The sequence below is a fragment of the Neltuma alba genome, unplaced genomic scaffold (assembly GCF_004799145.2).
Source record: "Neltuma alba isolate B1F8T4 unplaced genomic scaffold, ASM479914v2 tig00005814_pilon, whole genome shotgun sequence".
Lineage (NCBI taxonomy): Eukaryota > Viridiplantae > Streptophyta > Magnoliopsida > Fabales > Fabaceae > Neltuma > Neltuma alba.
This window is the reverse complement of record NW_021634240.1, coordinates 1-18,156: the sequence shown is the minus strand read 5'-3', so window position 1 is coordinate 18,156 and position 18,156 is coordinate 1. Positions and strand designations below refer to the sequence as shown.

The 18,156-nt window shown below is 37.6% G+C and overlaps 2 protein-coding genes and 1 pseudogene across 2 annotated transcripts; all 3 read left to right on the top strand.

Annotated features, from left to right (window-relative positions):
• The first annotated feature begins 290 nt into the window (after positions 1-290).
• LOC114748776 (sugar transport protein 5-like) lies at positions 291-2,887 on the top strand (annotated as a pseudogene).
• Positions 2,888-7,684: 4,797 nt separating this feature from the next.
• LOC114748778 (uncharacterized) lies at positions 7,685-8,623 on the top strand. Its single transcript, XM_028937232.1, has 2 exons — positions 7,685-7,990; positions 8,111-8,623. The coding sequence occupies exons 1-2, from the start codon at positions 7,769-7,771 to the stop codon at positions 8,555-8,557; spliced, it is 669 nt and encodes a 222-aa protein (XP_028793065.1). The 5' UTR covers positions 7,685-7,768; the 3' UTR covers positions 8,558-8,623.
• Positions 8,624-14,736: 6,113 nt separating this feature from the next.
• LOC114748775 (probable mitochondrial adenine nucleotide transporter BTL3) lies at positions 14,737-18,047 on the top strand (the record flags this gene model as incomplete). Its single annotated transcript, XM_028937231.1, has 3 exons — positions 14,737-15,495; positions 16,203-16,506; positions 17,580-18,047. Coding segments are annotated over exons 1-3 (1,248 nt in total), but the record flags the coding sequence as incomplete, so codon positions are not given.
• Positions 18,048-18,156: the final 109 nt, after the last annotated feature.

The window sequence follows — 18,156 nt, the reverse complement described above, 5'->3', positions numbered from 1 at the left end:
TCAGTGTTAGTTATAAGATCTCGTTTATAATCTATAAATAAGGTCTTATAATTAAGACAAGAAGTAGTATATAATAGTCAAAGCTAAAAATATGTGACGTGATTAATTTAAGACGTGCATTACGTGCGGATAGAGTGGAATGCGTATTATATCACTGTAAGGGAAGGGAGTAATTAAATGCGTGATTCGTGAAGGAACATGTTGGAAATTTGAAGTGTGGGACAAACATAAGAGCGGAAAGAGTTATGAATAGATCAGTTGGCAGAGGAGGCTGGTAGGAATTAGCGGCGTTAGAAGCGGAGGACATCCAAAATGGCGGTCGGGGGCATGGCCGTCGACGCACCAGCTGGCTTCGATGGCAAAATAACGCTCTCCGTCGTCATTACTTGCATCGTTGCTGCCTCCGCGGAGCGGACTGATCTTCGGATATGACATCGGAATTTCAGGTTCAATAAACCTCTCCTCTCGTTTCTTATCTTTTCAACTCATCGTGCTTAATTAATCGTAGTGATTTTCGAAGATGTCGTTTAGATTAGAGAAGCTAATTATTGTGAAACTGATATTAAAATTCAGGAGGAGTGACTAAAATGCCGCCGTTTCTGGAGAAATTCTTCCCGAAGATACTGAGGAAGATGGCGCGAGTGCAGACATAAATATATACTGTGTGTACGACAGTCAGGTGCTAACACTATTCACGTCTTCGCTCTACCTGGCTGGATTAGCGTCTTCACTTTTAGCCAGTCGAGTCACGGCTGCCTTTGGCGGAGGAAACACCATGATCTTAGGCGGCTTCACCTTCCTTGTTGGCGGCGCCCTTAATGCGCTTCTGAAAATATTGCCATGCTCATCTTGGGTCGCATCTTCCTGGGTATTGGTGGGTTGGCTTCACTAATCAGGTAATAATTATATGCCCTCCTCCTTTTCCTGTCTTGATTAACTTGTATATATGAGTTTTAAATTAATAGATATATTTTTACCGTGATTAAGTTTTTATATCATATATACTACCTCTAGTCCTCAATTAACATTTTCTTAAGTTAATTATTTATAATAAATAGTAGAAATCCTTGTTAATCTTATATATTAGTTAAAACTATTATTTAATAAAATTTTTAATATATATAATTATTATAAGGACTACTTTAAAAAAGATAACTAAATATAAAAAATAGAGTGGATTAAAATTTTATATTTAAGATCAAATTAAATATCAAATTATTCTTATTTAATTACGGAAAGTAGTATTAATAAAAGTAAATGTATGAATATTCACGTACACTAAGTACATCAAGATTCATAACTCTGAGAATGTATATCATGATGTTGGAGGTATAATCTATGACTAATATTAATAATTAAAGGCCTAGCCTATTCGCTTACCTTGATATTATACTCTTGAATTGCTGGCCAAAAAAAAAAAATAGTTTACTTCTGAATAGACGGATATAATATTCAATTGCATGACACAAGTCGTGAAGATTTTTATATTTCATTCCATAATATGATAAAACGATAGTAATAATTGAAAAAACGAGAGTAAGAAGAGGTTGCGTGATGGATGATGCAACAGGCGACTCCGGTATACTTATCGGAGGTGGCTCCGGCGAAGTGGCGGGGGGCATTTAACGCTGGGTTCCAATTCTTCTTGAGTCTGGGGGTGGTTGCGGCCGGCTGCATTAATTTCGGGACGTCCAAACACACTTGGGGCTGGCGACTTTCCCTCGGGCTGGCCATAGTGCCAGCAGCCGTCATGGCCCTCGGCGCCTTCCTCATATCAGACTCTCCCAGCAGCTTAGTTGAACGAAACAAGATCGACCAAGCCAGAAAAGCCCTGCTCAGAGTGAGAGGCTCCGACACAGATGTGGAACCAGAGTTGCAGGAACTCGTCAAATGGTCCGAAGCTTCAAAAGCGAACAAGCAAGAGCCCTTTGTAACCATTTTTCGGAGGCAGTATCGGCCTCACTTAGTGATGGCCATTGCCATCCCCTTTTTCCAGCAGCTCACCGGCATCAACATCGTCGCTTTCTATTCGCCTAACCTCTTCCTGTCCGTGGTGGTTTTGGAAACGACGCCTCTTTACTTTCTGCCATCATACTGGGAGTCGTTAACCTTGGCTCTGTCCTCGTCTCCTCCACCATCGTCGATCGCTTTGGTCGAAGAGTCCTGTTCATTGCAGGGGGGATTCAGATGTTTGTCTTTCAGGTAACAAGCAAGTCCTACATATCTATCATCTAATCCTTCCATTTATTAGCTGTTGTATGCCAGTGATTACTAATGAGTATGACCCCGCATTGACGTTGTGAAGATCGCGGTGGCAATTGTGCTAGCAAAGACGACTGGTACTCACGGGGCAGAGGAATTGTCGAAGGGGAGCGCAATATTGGTGCTGGTGTTTATGTGCCTGTACGCTATTGGTTTTGGTTGGTCCTGGGGGCCGTTGACATGGCTCATTCCCAGTGAAATATTCCCCATACAGATAAGGACGACAGGGCAGAGCATGAGCATTGCCATCAACTTCTTGACCATATTTTTTGTCACAGACCTTCTTGACCATGCTGTGCCACTTCAAGTTCGGAGTTTTCTTATTCTACGGGGGCTGGATCTTTGTAATGACCATCTTTATTATATTTTTCTTGCCCGAGACCAAAGGAATCCCTTTGGATTCTATGTATACAGTATGGGAGAAGCACTGGTACTGGCGCCGCTTTGTTCCCATATCAGAAATTAGACCATCAGCATAAAGGTCGTCATCATCTATGTTGACACACAACACGTTAGGTCTTGTGTTTTAATGTCATGTTAGGATTAGATATCTCTCTTCCTGTTTTGTGGCCAGGATATTTATTTGTGTAGAAGTTTCTTCCGCAATAAACGTTGAGATTGATATGCTAAAGAATATAGTTATCTGTTTGGCAGCCGGAATCAATTAGAAGTCGGTTTGTTGCCCCGAGAAAACAGTTCTGGGTGTGTAAGCATTTTTCTATCTGTATTTTATTTCGGCATTCGCTCGTGCGATAATGCAGACATACTTTATACGCAAGATAATTTGTGCTTGCTAGTAGTTAATAACTCTGGTCAATGACTTGCTGATGTAATGGCGATCTTCTGGTCTTAATCATAAAATATATCTGCTATCATTTAATTTCTTAAATCTTCCCCACGGCAGCAATATCTCAACACAAGAGTGGGGCTCACCTCATAGAAGGATCAAGGCAGGGCAGAGAAATCGGGTGTTGTGCAAATATTGATGATCACATTCCGATGGAAATTGAATTGGACGGACCAGAATCATGCAAAGATCCGAAGAGAGTCATATTTTTTGAATTTATTTTCTTACTGGATGCATGATTATGATTTTTATACAGTAGGTGGCAATGTTGCATAAAACAAAAGATTATAAGGATGAAGATATTGCCAACCTGATGGAGATCAGATCGAGCTTGCAGTAACCGTACTGATCCCCAGGCGTCATGGTAAAGGAAGAAGTTGAGATTTTACATTCACCAACGGAGAATACAGTCTTGTATTTCCCGTGTTTGAGAATATTATTAATTTTTTTTTCATGGCGAGACTCTAGAAATATTCTCTAACTAAGTGCCCCTCATTCCTGCAATCGAACACTGTGATGGGCCTTGATCCAGCCCAATAAGTCTCGCTAGTTGTCACTAGCTTCAGTTGCTCAACAGGACACAGTTAGCAATCAAGTGGGTAAGACGTCAGATGTGAGGATATATCGCACTCCCTGTTTAACCCGTCTTCCTTGCAGGACAGTTTCCTGCTTCCTTTTTCATTTGAAATCTACGAACGAAAAATTAAATACTGACGTATATACAAGTTTACGGGGGGTCCGACGTTGAACTACGATATCTCTATATATGTACGGAGTATGGTATTTATAATCTATAAATGTGTGGCAGAAAAACTTGTCGAAAATAAGTTAGAAACAAAGGCCGCTCAGGTGCAGTCATGTCAGCACTAATAGACTGAATTCTATTAGAAACAAAGGATGCTGATCTGTCTCTCCCATGAGGACACGCCCTCTACTGGAAGTCGCTGATTTTGACTGGATGAACAAACAACTGAAGGATACATATCATAAGGTTAAAATATATATTTGATTCTTTAACTTTACATGAGGTTTTAATTTGGTCACTTAATTTTAAAAACATACACATTTGATCCTCTAACCCTAGAATTATTAGGCTTCAGTCATGAATTTTTGTAACAATCATGAATATTTTGAAAATTAAATTCAATATGTTAGCATCTTAATGTCGTCACTTTTTTATGAAATTTTAGAATTAAAAGACTAAAAATATATATTTTTAAAGTTAAGGGATCAAATCGAAAACTTTTAAGAAAGTTACAAGGCCAAATATGTCCTTTAACCCATATTATAATTACTGAAGATCACTTAAATTCCATCACCAGTGACCGACTTGAATGAAACCCACAATTAAAGCACCAGAGGCTCCTTCCTCTTCACAATAACTTCTAAAATCTACGCCACCAACCGGACTGTGAACTCATGAACCTTACCAGCCAAGCAATTCTGCACTGTAACAGGTGGGAACCCCCCCTTGCTTCTGTTCTTCTAGCTTGCCCCTCATGATCATGCACAAAATAGAAACCTATCCAACGTTACTTCATCCATCCAAGTACTTCTTTTCAGTCATTCAATCTTCCTGCTGATCGTCAAAATCCTGCTCCATTTCTACGTACACCTACTCTTACATGTCATTATAGCGTGTTCTTTACATTACACGTCCCGGCTGCTTCCTAGGAAAAAAGAAATAATTGATATTTTGTTTTATCCGATCCAGTTGAAACGTTAAAGTAAAATTTGATTTCTGTATAATGTATACGATACAAACCCGCCCAGCAGTTCAGAAAAGGGATGAAATTCTAACCCGTTACTTCTTTCGGAGTTTGAGACATATCAAACTGTAAAGACTTCTAGTTAGGCCCTCAGAAGCCGTCACTTGTCTTCAAATAATAGTCTTTCAACCCACACCCCACCCTGCTCATATACTATTTACTGTAATTTCAGTTTATTGACAAGCCTGGCATGGCGTGTGGGAATCAAACTCATGTCTTTTTCTCTTCTTTTTTTCCCCATTACAAAACTGATGCCTTTTATCATTATTATCATTAAAAAAAAGTGATATGTCTTAGTTTAACGATAAAGGTCCCAAATCTTGATGCGGAGGGTCATGCTACAGCACGACCAAATGCAATGGTGGGCCTCGCTATTAAATTCAAACGTGGTCGGTTGTGAACTTGTGATAACTGTAATCAGATTGTTGGCCGAAATTAATTTAATTTATTGATTTTATTCGAGCAAGCTCTTTAATAATCTCTAAAACGATAGGAATCTACTTCCTCTTTCTAATTTTAATAAAGAGCGCAATTTGCTCGCAGAAGGCACTGCAACAATTATCATGCCCTATATATATCCGCTATAGAAAATTATTATGCATGGACACACAGACAAGTACACTGCTATGAAATAATCACAGGATAAGTTCGTGACAAGACAAGACAATCAACGCACCAATCAAAGTTAATAATAGATCATTTTTCACACATACTTCTTAAAACCAACTTTTAAATGTGGAATCACTCAAGATATATTTTGTGCAGAAAAGGGCAGTAGGCGGAGCCCAGGAGAGAACTTCTACCGCAAAGGGCCGTTAATAAATCACATACGGTGTTAAGGATGGATTGTATAATACCATGTTCATAAAATTTGTGATGAAAAGATCTATCGATCCTCGACTGCTGAATAGCTTGGTACATGTAGTCTGCAAGGGTGTTAATATAAGCCAATGCAGAGTATTAGATATTCTGACAGTTGAATGCGTTTGAAGTAATTTGGAACTGGAAGAAAGAGAGGAGCTATAAATGAAGGGAAGGAAAGGGGGTTGAGGGCATTCATTTAACAGAAGAAACCTGCTGGTGAGAGTGACGAAGAGAAGATGAGCAGAAGAGAGCGAGTTGGTTTTAAGTTGGTCATGGTTGAAGTCTGCATTTAAGTGAATTCAAGGTGGTTTAATGAAGGCAGGTGGACTTACTTGAAATCGAACTCTTCCTCTCTCACTCACTGCCTTTAATGGCTTGGTAAGTGGCCACCACCCTCTTTTTCTTCCGCTTGGATTTCTTCACCTTCGAATTTTTTCATCCATCCTTTTCCCTCATTCCTAACCTTCTCTTCTCTTCTTGTATTTCTCTCTTTCGTGGTCAACCAGTAATTATCTTGCACTCTTTTCGGGTAACATCTTCTTTTACGATTTAAGACGTATAGACATGTGGAAGAAGAGAAGCTGGATGCTATAAAATTCGCCTCTCTTGCAAGTGGTTGTCTGCTTCGCTTCCCTTATTATTTTAGTTTTGATGGGTGACATTTGTCTAAGAATTGTAAGAAGTAAGAACCCAACAAGAAAACATTTGCTATGTCCTTTCTAAATTACAGGAACAATCTACGAATGGCCCACCATACGTATTATAGGGTAATTCATCTACGAATACAATTAAATTAAATCTAGATATAAAAATGAATACATACTCTGCACAACATTAAAACTCATGCAAGATAGTGCATTGATGCCATGATAACACCCAAAGGCCTGCAAAGAGCACTTTCTCTTTCGAGTTAGTGCATCTGCCAATGATAGAAAAGATTGTTTTATATGTAAGATGAGTTGATCTCGAGATGGAATTAAATATCAGTGGGAAACTGACTTTAAAAAGTGTGATAGTAGATACTACCACATGAGCTAGATTTCAACCGGCGCGCACCTAGTTTCAACTATGCATATTTAGTGGCATGAAACGGCTAGCCATCGGGTAATTGACGGGCTGGTTTCTCGAGTGGAAGAGTCAAGAAAGCAGAATTATTTAATAAGAGGAAGCGGTATCCGTGGGCATGAAGAAAATGCAGATGAGTGGTTGTTTAAGAGATTTAATTTAGGAGAGAAGGAGCAAAAATTTGGGCTTATGTTTTTTGTTAACTCATAGGACTTGGTTGATCACGATTTGAATGGCGAGGGTTTGAGAGCCTTTAAAGCACAGTTCTGGAGTGTTTAATACATGCATAGGTCACCCATGGGCGTATTGGTTTTGCGGGTGAAGAGGGTGTTGAGAGCTTTAAAGATTTTAGGTTTTCTGAGTGACCCAATTGGGGAAGTTGGAGTTATTATCCACATTAAAGAACCATTGGCATTCAAGACCTCCCTTCAACTGTATACAGATCCCAATATTAATGACCCATGCATTGCCCTCTCCTTCTTCGCTTCTCACCGCCTTTCTCAAGTACCATAACTCCTCTCATCGGCTTGGCTTCGCTTCGCTTCGGCGTACTACAGCAAGCCATATTAATTTAGAGCCACTATTATGTGCTAGATTTTTTGGATGGGCTATGTGCAACTTCATAGTGCAAAAGGGAAGGGATTAGAACTACTATTTGACCAAAGATATTAGTTAGGAATTCACATCTAACACTTTAGGTGCAAGACTTTGGCCTTTGGGCTGTGTAGTTATTAATTGAAGAGGAGCCAACTTGGAAAAGCACGTCATGCATAGGTAGGCAAGCAACTTTATTTCCGTCTTCAAGTTTTGCCCACCCCCATTATAGACTATTTCTCCCTTTGCGGTTAAAACAGTGCTGCCTCATCCCCCCTATATATCCACCTCAAGCTTGTTGGATGTTTGGACGCTGAGACACGCGCACAGAGGTGGAAAAGGGCCCTCTTTGAGTCCGATCGAATCGATGGTTTCCTTTCATACAGCTCTGCCCGACGCTCCACCTTCTGGTGTTCCTGCAACAGAATTCGAAGCTTCTTCAAAGAAGAGGAAGTGGGAAGAGCCGCTTGCTAGAGAATTTCTCAGGGATCAGACCAAAGCGGATAGAAGGAAATCCATCTTCGATATAGAGCTTCACCTTGAGACCCCTTTGCCTTCTGATAAATGGCAACAATACCTCGGTATTCAGGTATATATAAGTTCATATACTGTCAGACTGACCGAAAGCTATACATATAGCCACACAGGTATACATAAGCTACATATGGTGGTTCGTACAAGTGTATAATAATCTTGTTTGATCATGCAGTCAGGGCAGATACATAACACAAAGATGAATAGGAAACCAGCGGAGGACCGGAAGAGCGCTGAGCCTGAACCACCATCTCCCGGGCACATGAGCCTGGACCTTGGGCTGAACTTAACATGTGAATCCCCAAGGAATAAAACAGGAAGCGGTTATGGTGTAAATGAGAAGCAGAATCGCAGTTCCCGTGGAATTTTGAAAGAGCATCAGGATCTGTTTGTTGAATCGAGAGAGGAGGATAAGAAGGGTTCCGAGGGGTTAACTCGTTCTCCGTCGTGGTTGTCATCGGAGGTAGATCAGAAAGAGATGGTCGCAACGGTATGCATGCGGTGCCACATGTTGGTGATGCTGTGTAAGTCATCCCCTGCGTGTCCCAACTGCAAATTCATGCACCCACCGGACCAAAACCCTTCAACGTTCTTGAAGAGGAGATGCAGCCTCTTGTGCTAGTTCATATTTAAGAAACGTGCAGATAATGGTTTAGATTTGTTAGCTTTAGCGTCGTCTTTTTATTCTGTGGTGAATAGCCAAGTCTGTGTACGCTTCTGTAAGCTGAAATTAGTGGAGATGAGGGTTATTCTACCTCTACCTAGCTGATGAATATTGGCTGTTAAAAGCAGGGTGATGACCGATAACATATATCATGTTACTATTCTAACCTTTGTACGTAATGATATATGTATGATCTACAAGTGTTTCCGATGATCCAGGCTTTAGCAATTAAAACTCAGCAACAAAAGTTTCCCGTATCAAACTTCACTCACAATTTCTTCACTTTAATTTGTGACGTTAAACACCTAGGTACGCCCCTCGGGAGGGCCATTTTTAAAAATTGCAGGACAGTGAGTGTTACGTTGTTGATTGATCTCTTGGAATCACGTTCTTAATGTGTGTTAATGCTGCGTTACAGTATTTAAGGAAATGCAGCGAAACCAGAAGAGGTTGCTTATATCCGGGCTTTCATGGTCCGAGTACTGCATTCATGAAAGCCTCATCCATCCATGCAGGAACAGACGAAATGTTGAGAACATTCAATTAACTCAGCTATGGTTCCGTGGAGAAGTAAATGAGCAGTTACTCCTCCCCTGCAAAATATAATACTCCCTCCGTTTCTTATATAAGAGACAAATAACTGAAGTACGTTGATTAAAAAACAGTTAAAATTAGTTAAGAATAATTAATGTGTAAAAAATATAATTTTTTTTTCTAAAAATGCCCTCATTAATACAGAGAGAGAGCATGAGAGAGAACAATTAAATTATTAAAAAAAAAGAAGTGGGAGGGAGAGAGAGTGTGAGTTGGAGATAATAAATATGGGTAAAATAATAAATCAACACAAAAAAGTAGAAACAACTTGTAAGTGTCTCTTTATATAGGAACATGCCATAAGCATCAAATGTCTCTTATAATAAGGAATGGAAGGAGTAGGGGTGGGAAACAGGCCAGGCGGCCTGTCAGGGGCCTATGGCCTGGCCTGTATTTGGCCTGGCCTGTTTTCCAAAAATGTCAGGCTCAGGCCTGTTTGAAAGCCTGTTTAGTTAAACAGGTCAGGCTTAGGCTTTCTAAAAAGCCTGTTAGGCCGGCCTGGGCCTGTTAAGGAATTTATAATTATAATATATAAAAAATTAATTAATGCTATTATTGTTAATGTGTTTTTTTAATTTATTTTTTAATTTTAATATATAGTTCATAGCTTAATCTTTTCTTAGATTTCGAAGTTTAGATGACAAGTGAAGATAAAAATATAATTTAAAATAATAATATTAATAAATAATGTGATTTTTAAATCTTAAAAATATAAAAAAAATAGGAAAGAAAAATTTTGTTTCAAGAATGATAAATTAACTAACTTACGTATTATGTTAATTTAAGTATGATATCCTCTATTCATTATAAAATTATATTTTTTTCTCTTTATTTATTTGTTTAATTTTAATTTTTGTGTGTACTTAAACGTAGTCTTATTCCAAATTTTAACATATAATTACAATTAGTTTTCAATAACATTCTTATAAATTATAATTAAGATTTAAAATAGTAGTTATGATACTAAAATTTAAATAAAAGACAAGACTAAAAATTTAATTTTATGTACGTTTTTTTAATCTTAGCTTTTTTTAAAAATAATTCTTATAATTTGAATTTTTTAAAAACACAGGCCTTTTAATAGGCTTCAGGCCAGGCCAGGCCTTTACACAGGCCAGGCTCAGGCTGAAAAATAAGCCTGTAACAGGCCACAGGCCAGGCTCAGGCCAATAGGCTCCAAAACAGGCCTGGCCTGTTAAGAGCAAAGCCTGGCCTGTTTCCACCCTTAGGAAGGAGTAGAGTATTCTTTTAATTAATTTGTTAGAATTAAAAAAAATTAATTAATATGATTATTTGTAGTAATTGACATACAGAGAAGATGTTTCTTTTTTTTTTTGAAAAAAATTATCCTTATAATTGTTTATAAAAAAACTATCTTTACAATTAATGATTGGAATTTAATGAGCAAAGGATAAAAATACTTTGGCAAACATGGTTATTATGAAAGAGGAATAATTAATATGTAAGAGATAAGAAGGAATCACGTTTTATACTAATTTAGTATGAAGCCAAAACTCAATGAAACAAATGTTATGTTTCAGCTATGAGGCAGGATATAAAATGAGAGAGCAGAGAGAATACTTGCGTGTGAAATGAGGTGGTGGTAGTAGAGGAAGATGATGAGTTCACGCCTCTCCCACCAAAATTAAAGGCGAGAAGGGAGACGAACAGATTATATGATGACAGAAGGACCTGCACACATGCCAATCGCATTAATTGGCTAACGTTTTTGGTGCATTTCCATCCGCATTAAATGCGTGCTGGGCGTTCATGACTTAACATAATGTCTAGCCTCCCCTTCCTTTACTTCCATTTCATTTCCCCATTCATCCAAAGGATAAGGGGCGCCCATTCCAAATGATAAACACACATTAAGTCCACTATTTTTTCACATTTTGATGGAACCAGTACCATACTTGGAGGAATTGCATAAGCTCTTTCTCGGTGTTGGAACCACCAAGTCAGTTGCATTTACGCAGTGCTTCATGCACTGATGTCGTCTGTCATTGCTGGGGGAAAAAAAAAAATTAATACTCCCGGCAAATACTACTAGTATTGTGAAATTTCTTATGAATTTTATTTTTTACCAGGGCTTATAAAGTTTATTGAAATTAACTAATCTTTTCATTTGTTTTTAAAAATTAAAATATCGATTTACATCACATTAGTCAAAATACTTCAGTGTAATTTGCCCTTTGAAATAATTTTTTGTTTCCGAGTAATTCTTGTATATATTTTGAAAATAAAGGATAGAATCAATATAAATTCAGGGATTTCAAAATTTTTATGCTTGCTTGATTATGTTTTCTGTTTTGTATTCTCAAACAATTATATAAAGTTCTATTGATGAAAACATTAATTTTCTAATAATTTATTTATTTTTAAAAAACTGCTATGGAAAAAAAAAACGCACTGTAATTTTTTTTTTTATATCGTCAGAGTTCCTTCGGCATAAAGTAACTCCAACAGTTGCTGGTAAAAAGAAAAAAGAAAAAGGTCCGACAGTCGTTTCCTCTTCCTCGCCTCGGCTTCTCAAGAGTGAAGCGGGCCGATTGTTTCTGATTCTTGGATCATGAGCTCGGGGTTTTTTTGGGACCGAAATGAGCTCGGTTACCTCCACTGCCCCTCCGTGCTCCTTTTGTAATAAATCAAGAAGAAATTCTAGCTGAGTTTTGACTTTTGAATGACGCCTACATTAATTATGCATTTCCTCATCGGTCAACACTCTTGATTACGTAAAAATCTAAAATTACCGGTAAGAAAAAAAAATGAAAGAGTGCATATACAAAATTTTATTCAATGTCTTTTGAAACTGTGTAAATATTTTTTTATTCTGAAAAATATGTAATTTTAGTTTTGGATAAATTATTTTATCTATAATAAAATAATACAAACATCAAATTAAAGCCCCGAACGACACCCGTTTTAGCGCGCCGAAGCGTCGTTTGTGTGAGGTGCCTGGGCGGGAATGCCCGCGGATTTTACAAAACCGAGAATCGGCTTCCCCCCGTCAAATCAAGTGAAAACGTGAAAATGGGGAAGGAGAGAAGAGATGGCGAGATGGAAAACGAAGGCAGGGATCTGAAGTCGCAAATGGCGGTACGCCGATGTGCAAAAGCTGCCCTCCTCCTTTCCGACCTGAAATCGCTCTCCGGTCTCACCCTGGATAACAACGAGGTCTAATTTTTGAATCATTCTTCCATCCCCTTGTTTCCAGATTCACACATTTTAATTGATCGCCTTCTTGTTTCTCTGACTCCGTTTTTGTTTCTCAAGATGTTAAGGAGAGAAATCGAAGACCTGAAGATTCAATTGGTAAAGCAGCGTTCGATCAACAGGAGAATCAAGCTCTGCGCGCTCTCCGAGTTAATTGTCCAAGTCATCTTGATGCTCTCTCTTTTGACTTTCTTATTGATGCTCGTCCTGAAAACTCAATGAACAACTCTATCAATCTGTGTTCACTTACCTGCTTTTCCTAATCAGCTTGTGGTGAGTCTCTCTAGTTTATTTGTTCATGCCGGATAGAGGAACCGACCTTCGCCTTCTGCCGCGGATGCTGTTATCAGTTGTGTCCTTGAGCTGCCAACAAAAATTGATTACGGGTAGTTGAAATTAATAACTACAGAGTATAGAGAATTTTTATTTCAAATGTCGTTGGGGCATGGAGCCTTCGAGGAAGACCAAGTTGGTAATGCAATTTAGAGGCGATAGTTTTACTAATTACTGGGGTCTATTATATCCTTGCATTACACGCGGGATTGCAAGTGAAGGCCAGGTTAAAAATAATCAAGCACGTTTGCCTCGTTCAGCATGGATTATGTTCAGCACTCCTCCTTTCACTTTATAAGATTTTATTTTGGTATTTTATCATATTCCATTTACATGATGATTCTAAATATAATATAAGACTTTAATTCAATTTTTTATATTTATTACTTTCTCATAAATTAATTTAACTTTTTTAACTTATTTAAATTAATTAATTAGTTTTTACGTTAATGTGGTTTTTGAAACTTATTCTCATTAATTCATTTCTATTTAACAAACATAGCCGTAGATTAAATGCTTACTCGTTCCACTAATGTTGAACTAAACTGCTACCTTCTCCTATTAAACTCATTATTTTATTTTTTGCCGTTATTTTTATTGCTTTGCTAGCAAACTGGCAGAAATAATATTACGAAGCCAATTTTCAAAAGCTTGTAAAATTCTATTTTTGTTGGTAAAATCAGATAATCGCAAATCCAGGAACTTGTTAAAGGAAAACGCTTGACAGGAAGGTTAATCCTGTGACTTGTCTGCTCGTCGCATACCCAGCATGGGTTGGGTTTATCGCATAATTTAACCGTGCCACTATTCTCTCGCTTGTGTTTTTCATGCGATTTTAGCCTAGCAAACGACTCTTCGGCCTGGAGAAAAACAACAGAGAGGGCAACCGATGAGGCTGGCTTCTAATTATTTTGATATTTATATTTAATATAAAATATAATGTAATTGATATAAATCTCAATCATAATAATATATCGTACACCTTATTTAATCAGAAACTATTCATTTATCTGACAAAAATAAAAGTATTTTATTAGATAACACTATATTTTGATAATCTGAATACACGCTTTCTTTTTCAAGTAATTCCATTCCTTGCCGTGGTGAAAAAGTGCAAAATCTACATTGGTCGAGGAGTCCCTAGCTAATATTTAGGCAGTTTAAATTGAGAGTTTTAACGCTGGGATTTGTCTCAGGACGCATCTGACTTAGGCGTGTTCTTTTTGCTATGTTTGTACTTCAAGCTCTCGCTTGCCTTCTTATTCGAAAAAAAATTGAGAGTTTTAACATTTACTTTTCAAATAATAAATTAAATTCTTTTAAAAAGTGACCACTTAAATTATTTCTAGTTAATATATATCAAATCTTATTCATTTTGCTTGTGAGTATAAGAATTAGTTGCATATAATCTTAATCTATTTTATCTCTTATATTTATTTATTTTGCTAAATGTTTCTATCAAAGATGGTTCTAATACAGACAATAAAAATATTTTTTAAAAAGACAATATTTATTATAAACAATTAAATTAATTAATTTTTTAAAATATATTTAGAGTTGTTATAGACTAAGGGGCTGTTTGAGTACCATGAAAAGTTTTTTTTTTAAAAACCATTTTTCAGAAATTGAGATAAATCTCTTTACGTATTTATTTTGTGTATTGTAAAAATATTTTTATAATTATAGTTTTGATTCCAAACACCCTAAGTTTTCATAAAAATATTGAAATTCGTGGTGATCATCTACTCCTTTAAAATAAGGTTGAGAAAATATATTTTTGGGTTTTATTTATAGGATACTAAAAGAAATTTCTTGCATAAATGTACAATTTTACTCTTAATTTATTATTATGTTAATATAATATATATTAAATAGAAAAAAAAATTTAAATTTTTTTTATTTTTATAAAATATACCATTAAAAATGACTTAAAAGAGTATGTAGGTTAATGCGCACAGGATAATTCCATTAGGTGGAACCAGCCGAGAGAGAAAAAGCCAAGGTGCTGCTGTGCTAAATCTACTGTCGTCTGACGAGCACGGCACGGGATAGTAGCAAAAATTTGAAAGCACAGCGAGTATAATTTTGTCGCGGTGGGAAATCTACTATGCTCGGCGATGAGAGCAAAGTATGGTGCCCCATTTTCGCCCTTCATGCTGTGACTCTCAGCTTCACACATTGTGTCCTCCATTTCCATTTGTTTTCTTGAGAAAGGGCTCATGTCTTTGCATTCAATCGCCCTAGAGTCAACTTCACTGCTACTCCTTTATTCAGAAAATGCCACCGCTGGAATTATGTTGCTCACAGGAACAATCTCGTCCTCCAGTTTTGTTCAAATTTAATTGCGATGCCGCCTCGTTCAATGTAGGCGGCTTGTTTCTCGAACCCACGATACCTGATTCCTTTACCCGTTTGATTTCGTCTATAATTCCTCCCGGTACTGCTTCTTGTTCGGTTTCTTCTGCGCACTATTCCCAGCAATCTGTAGTTTTTGGAGGTTTCCGGAGACCGAGGAAGACCTCGGCTACGGTTGGTGGTTGGTTTTTGTCGGCGAGCTTGAGAGGGGGTAAATTTGTTGGGGACCCCAAGGTAGATGCGGTGCAAAATGGAGATGAGAGCTCCGAGAAGGCTGCTTTGTGTGCCAACCCAGCTGCTGAGCAAGGAAAGTCACAGAAGGTTAGGGTGCGAGCCGGCAGTGCTATGAACGCCACCAAGCATCTATGGGCTGGTGCTATTGCTGCCATGGTTTCTAGGTATATATTTTTTTGTTGCAGCGTGCTTATCTTGAAAGTGGGCTTGGGCCATACTACTACGTTTGTTTTTCTCTCTAGTGCTGTTTTCAGTTTGGTGATTTGCTTACGATGATCTTTTCTATGCTCTTGCTTGTCACAACTCGCTCCAAAATTTATGTGGCGCAACCCTTTAGAAGGATATATTACCTTTTACAAGTGAAAATAGCTTTATTTTGAAGAAATTGATACATGTATATTGATGCAGTAAATGAATGAAATGATTGGTATAGACGGACCAATTCATGTCACTCATGTCGCATGCTTTTGGTGACACATGTCACATATAAATCAATGATCTTCACATGCTATTGCAAGCTCTGGGTGGCTGATGTTTTATACTTAATTACCCGATGATGTTATAACAATATCTTTCAGCATTATACATGGTTTAAGACCATCCCTTTTGACTCCAATTTGGATCTAATATAGCAACAGCGATGAAACATCAACAATTTTACTTGCTTAATTTGTATCAGATGCCAATCAAGTATACTGTTTTCACAAACAATAATGTAATAAACTTTTTCCCGTTGTTAAGTGTAGTGAATTTCAGTTGACGCCAACAATTGCTTGGCATTTTCGTCATGGCCTTTGTCTACGTATTTGAATGCCTACTTTTTGCATAACTTTTTTTTACGCTTTTATAACAATGCATTTGTCTTTATCAGAACCTGTGTTGCCCCACTTGAAAGACTTAAGCTGGAATACATAGTTCGTGGTGAACAGAAGAATATTTTTGAGCTTATTAAGACAATTGCGGCTTCTCAAGGATTGAGAGGCTTTTGGAAGGGGAACCTTGTTAATATTCTCCGAACAGCTCCATTCAAAGCAGTTAACTTTTGTGCTTATGATACATACAGAAAGCAGTTACTCAGATTGTCAGGAAATGAGGAAACTACCAATTTTGAGAGGTTTATTGCTGGTGCTGCAGCTGGAATCACTGCTACCATTATTTGCCTACCACTTGACACTGTATGTGGAAATCTTAAAATGTGGTCTTTGTTTTTCCCTTTACTGCCTCAACCAAAGCAACACGCACATATGTCCATTATGCTTTAATATTGATAAATCTGGAAATTCTTTATTGATGATTTTCTCAACCAGTTGGCTTTCAATTATTGCATATTGTAATACTGATCTGTTTGTGTGGTTGGAACGGATCAGCAACCATCAACGTGCTCAATATCCATCTGGTTTCCTGGTCTTGGTTTGAATGATTGTTGAAATAACTAAGCGCTTTTAACATTTCCTGGTTAAGCGAACATAGTTACTTCACTCAAAATATGAATGGTGCTTGTCAACTATATGCACCTTTCAGGTCCGAATGCTTCCATTAAGAGTGGTGATTTGAGCATGTTTTAGCTAATTAAACATGTTAACTTTTGTTGCAGTTCCACTTGCATGCAGGATTCAGTTGTAGAGTATGATAAATCACCTTGTGTCAAACTCTTACTCTTTACATCTTAGATAGAAGAATGCTAAGACCCTTAAAGTTCCTTTTTGAGAATAAGAAATCTTGAAAAATTTTGTTTTGTTAAAAGTTTCCTGGCAATGCCTTCATGGAGTCCTATTCACAGTGTAAGCTGGGCGTTGCTTAAGTGGTTCTTGCATACGTTCGTATTGATTCACGAAGATATGAGGCCACCACAATAAAGAACGTGGAAGGAAATTGTTGGCAGCTTTTCTGTTATTCTGATATTATTTTGAAAACGAATGAGAAGTAAAATTTGTTCCTGTTTTGCTGGTTTGTTCTTCTCTTCTTCTGTCTAGTTGACTGGTCTCTTTCAACTTAATTTTTTTTAATTATTTATTAAAAGTCAAATAAATAAGGAATAATATGATTGGCATAAATGCATAAAATGTGTGCATCTTTTATCTGCCATGGAAAAAATGGTGCATCATCGTTTCTGTTTGTTTGCTTCAACCTCATTGTGAGCTGTCAATGCAAGTATAGTAAAGTAGGTCTTCTAGTGAATCAAATTGTTTGCATTTTATTATTTTGCGCTGTAATTACTAGGAAGTCTTAACATTGTAGTGTCTTTTAGATTCGAACCAAGATAGTGGCACCTGGTGGGGAAGCCTTGGGTGGTGTAATTGGAGCTTTCCGCTACATGATTCGCACTGAAGGGTTCTTTTCTCTTTACAAGGGTTTAGTGCCCTCGATAATAAGTATGGCTCCTTCTGGAGCAGTTTTTTATGGAGTATATGATATACTGAAATCTGCATATCTGCATTCGCCCGAAGGAATGAGAAGGATCCAGAACATGCGTAAACAGGGGCAGGAATTGAATGCCTTCGACCAGCTTGAGTTGGGGCCAATAAGGACACTACTATATGGGGCTATTGCTGGTGCTTGTGCTGAGGCTACTACCTACCCGTTTGAAGTGGTAAGGAGGCAGCTTCAAATGCAAGTCCAATCCACAAAATTAAGTTCATTAGCAACTTGTATCAAGATTGTTGAGCGAGGAGGCGTTGCAGCTCTTTATGCTGGACTTATTCCCAGTTTATTACAGGCATGCATATCTTAACTTTGGATCTCTTCCTTTTTTCTTTCGTTGTTGTTGGTAAATTTAGCTGTGTGGATACCTCATTATAGTTCTTGAAAGAATTAAGATGATCATG

Bases quoted from the DNA above. Each gene is read 5' to 3' on its own strand.
- LOC114748778 (XM_028937232.1), top strand. From the start codon at position 7,769: ATGGTTTCCTTTCATACAGCTCTGCCCGACGCTCCACCTTCTGGTGTT. The intron at 7,991-8,110 runs GTATATATAAGT...TTGATCATGCAG, and splicing joins AACAATACCTCGGTATTCAG to TCAGGGCAGATACATAACAC.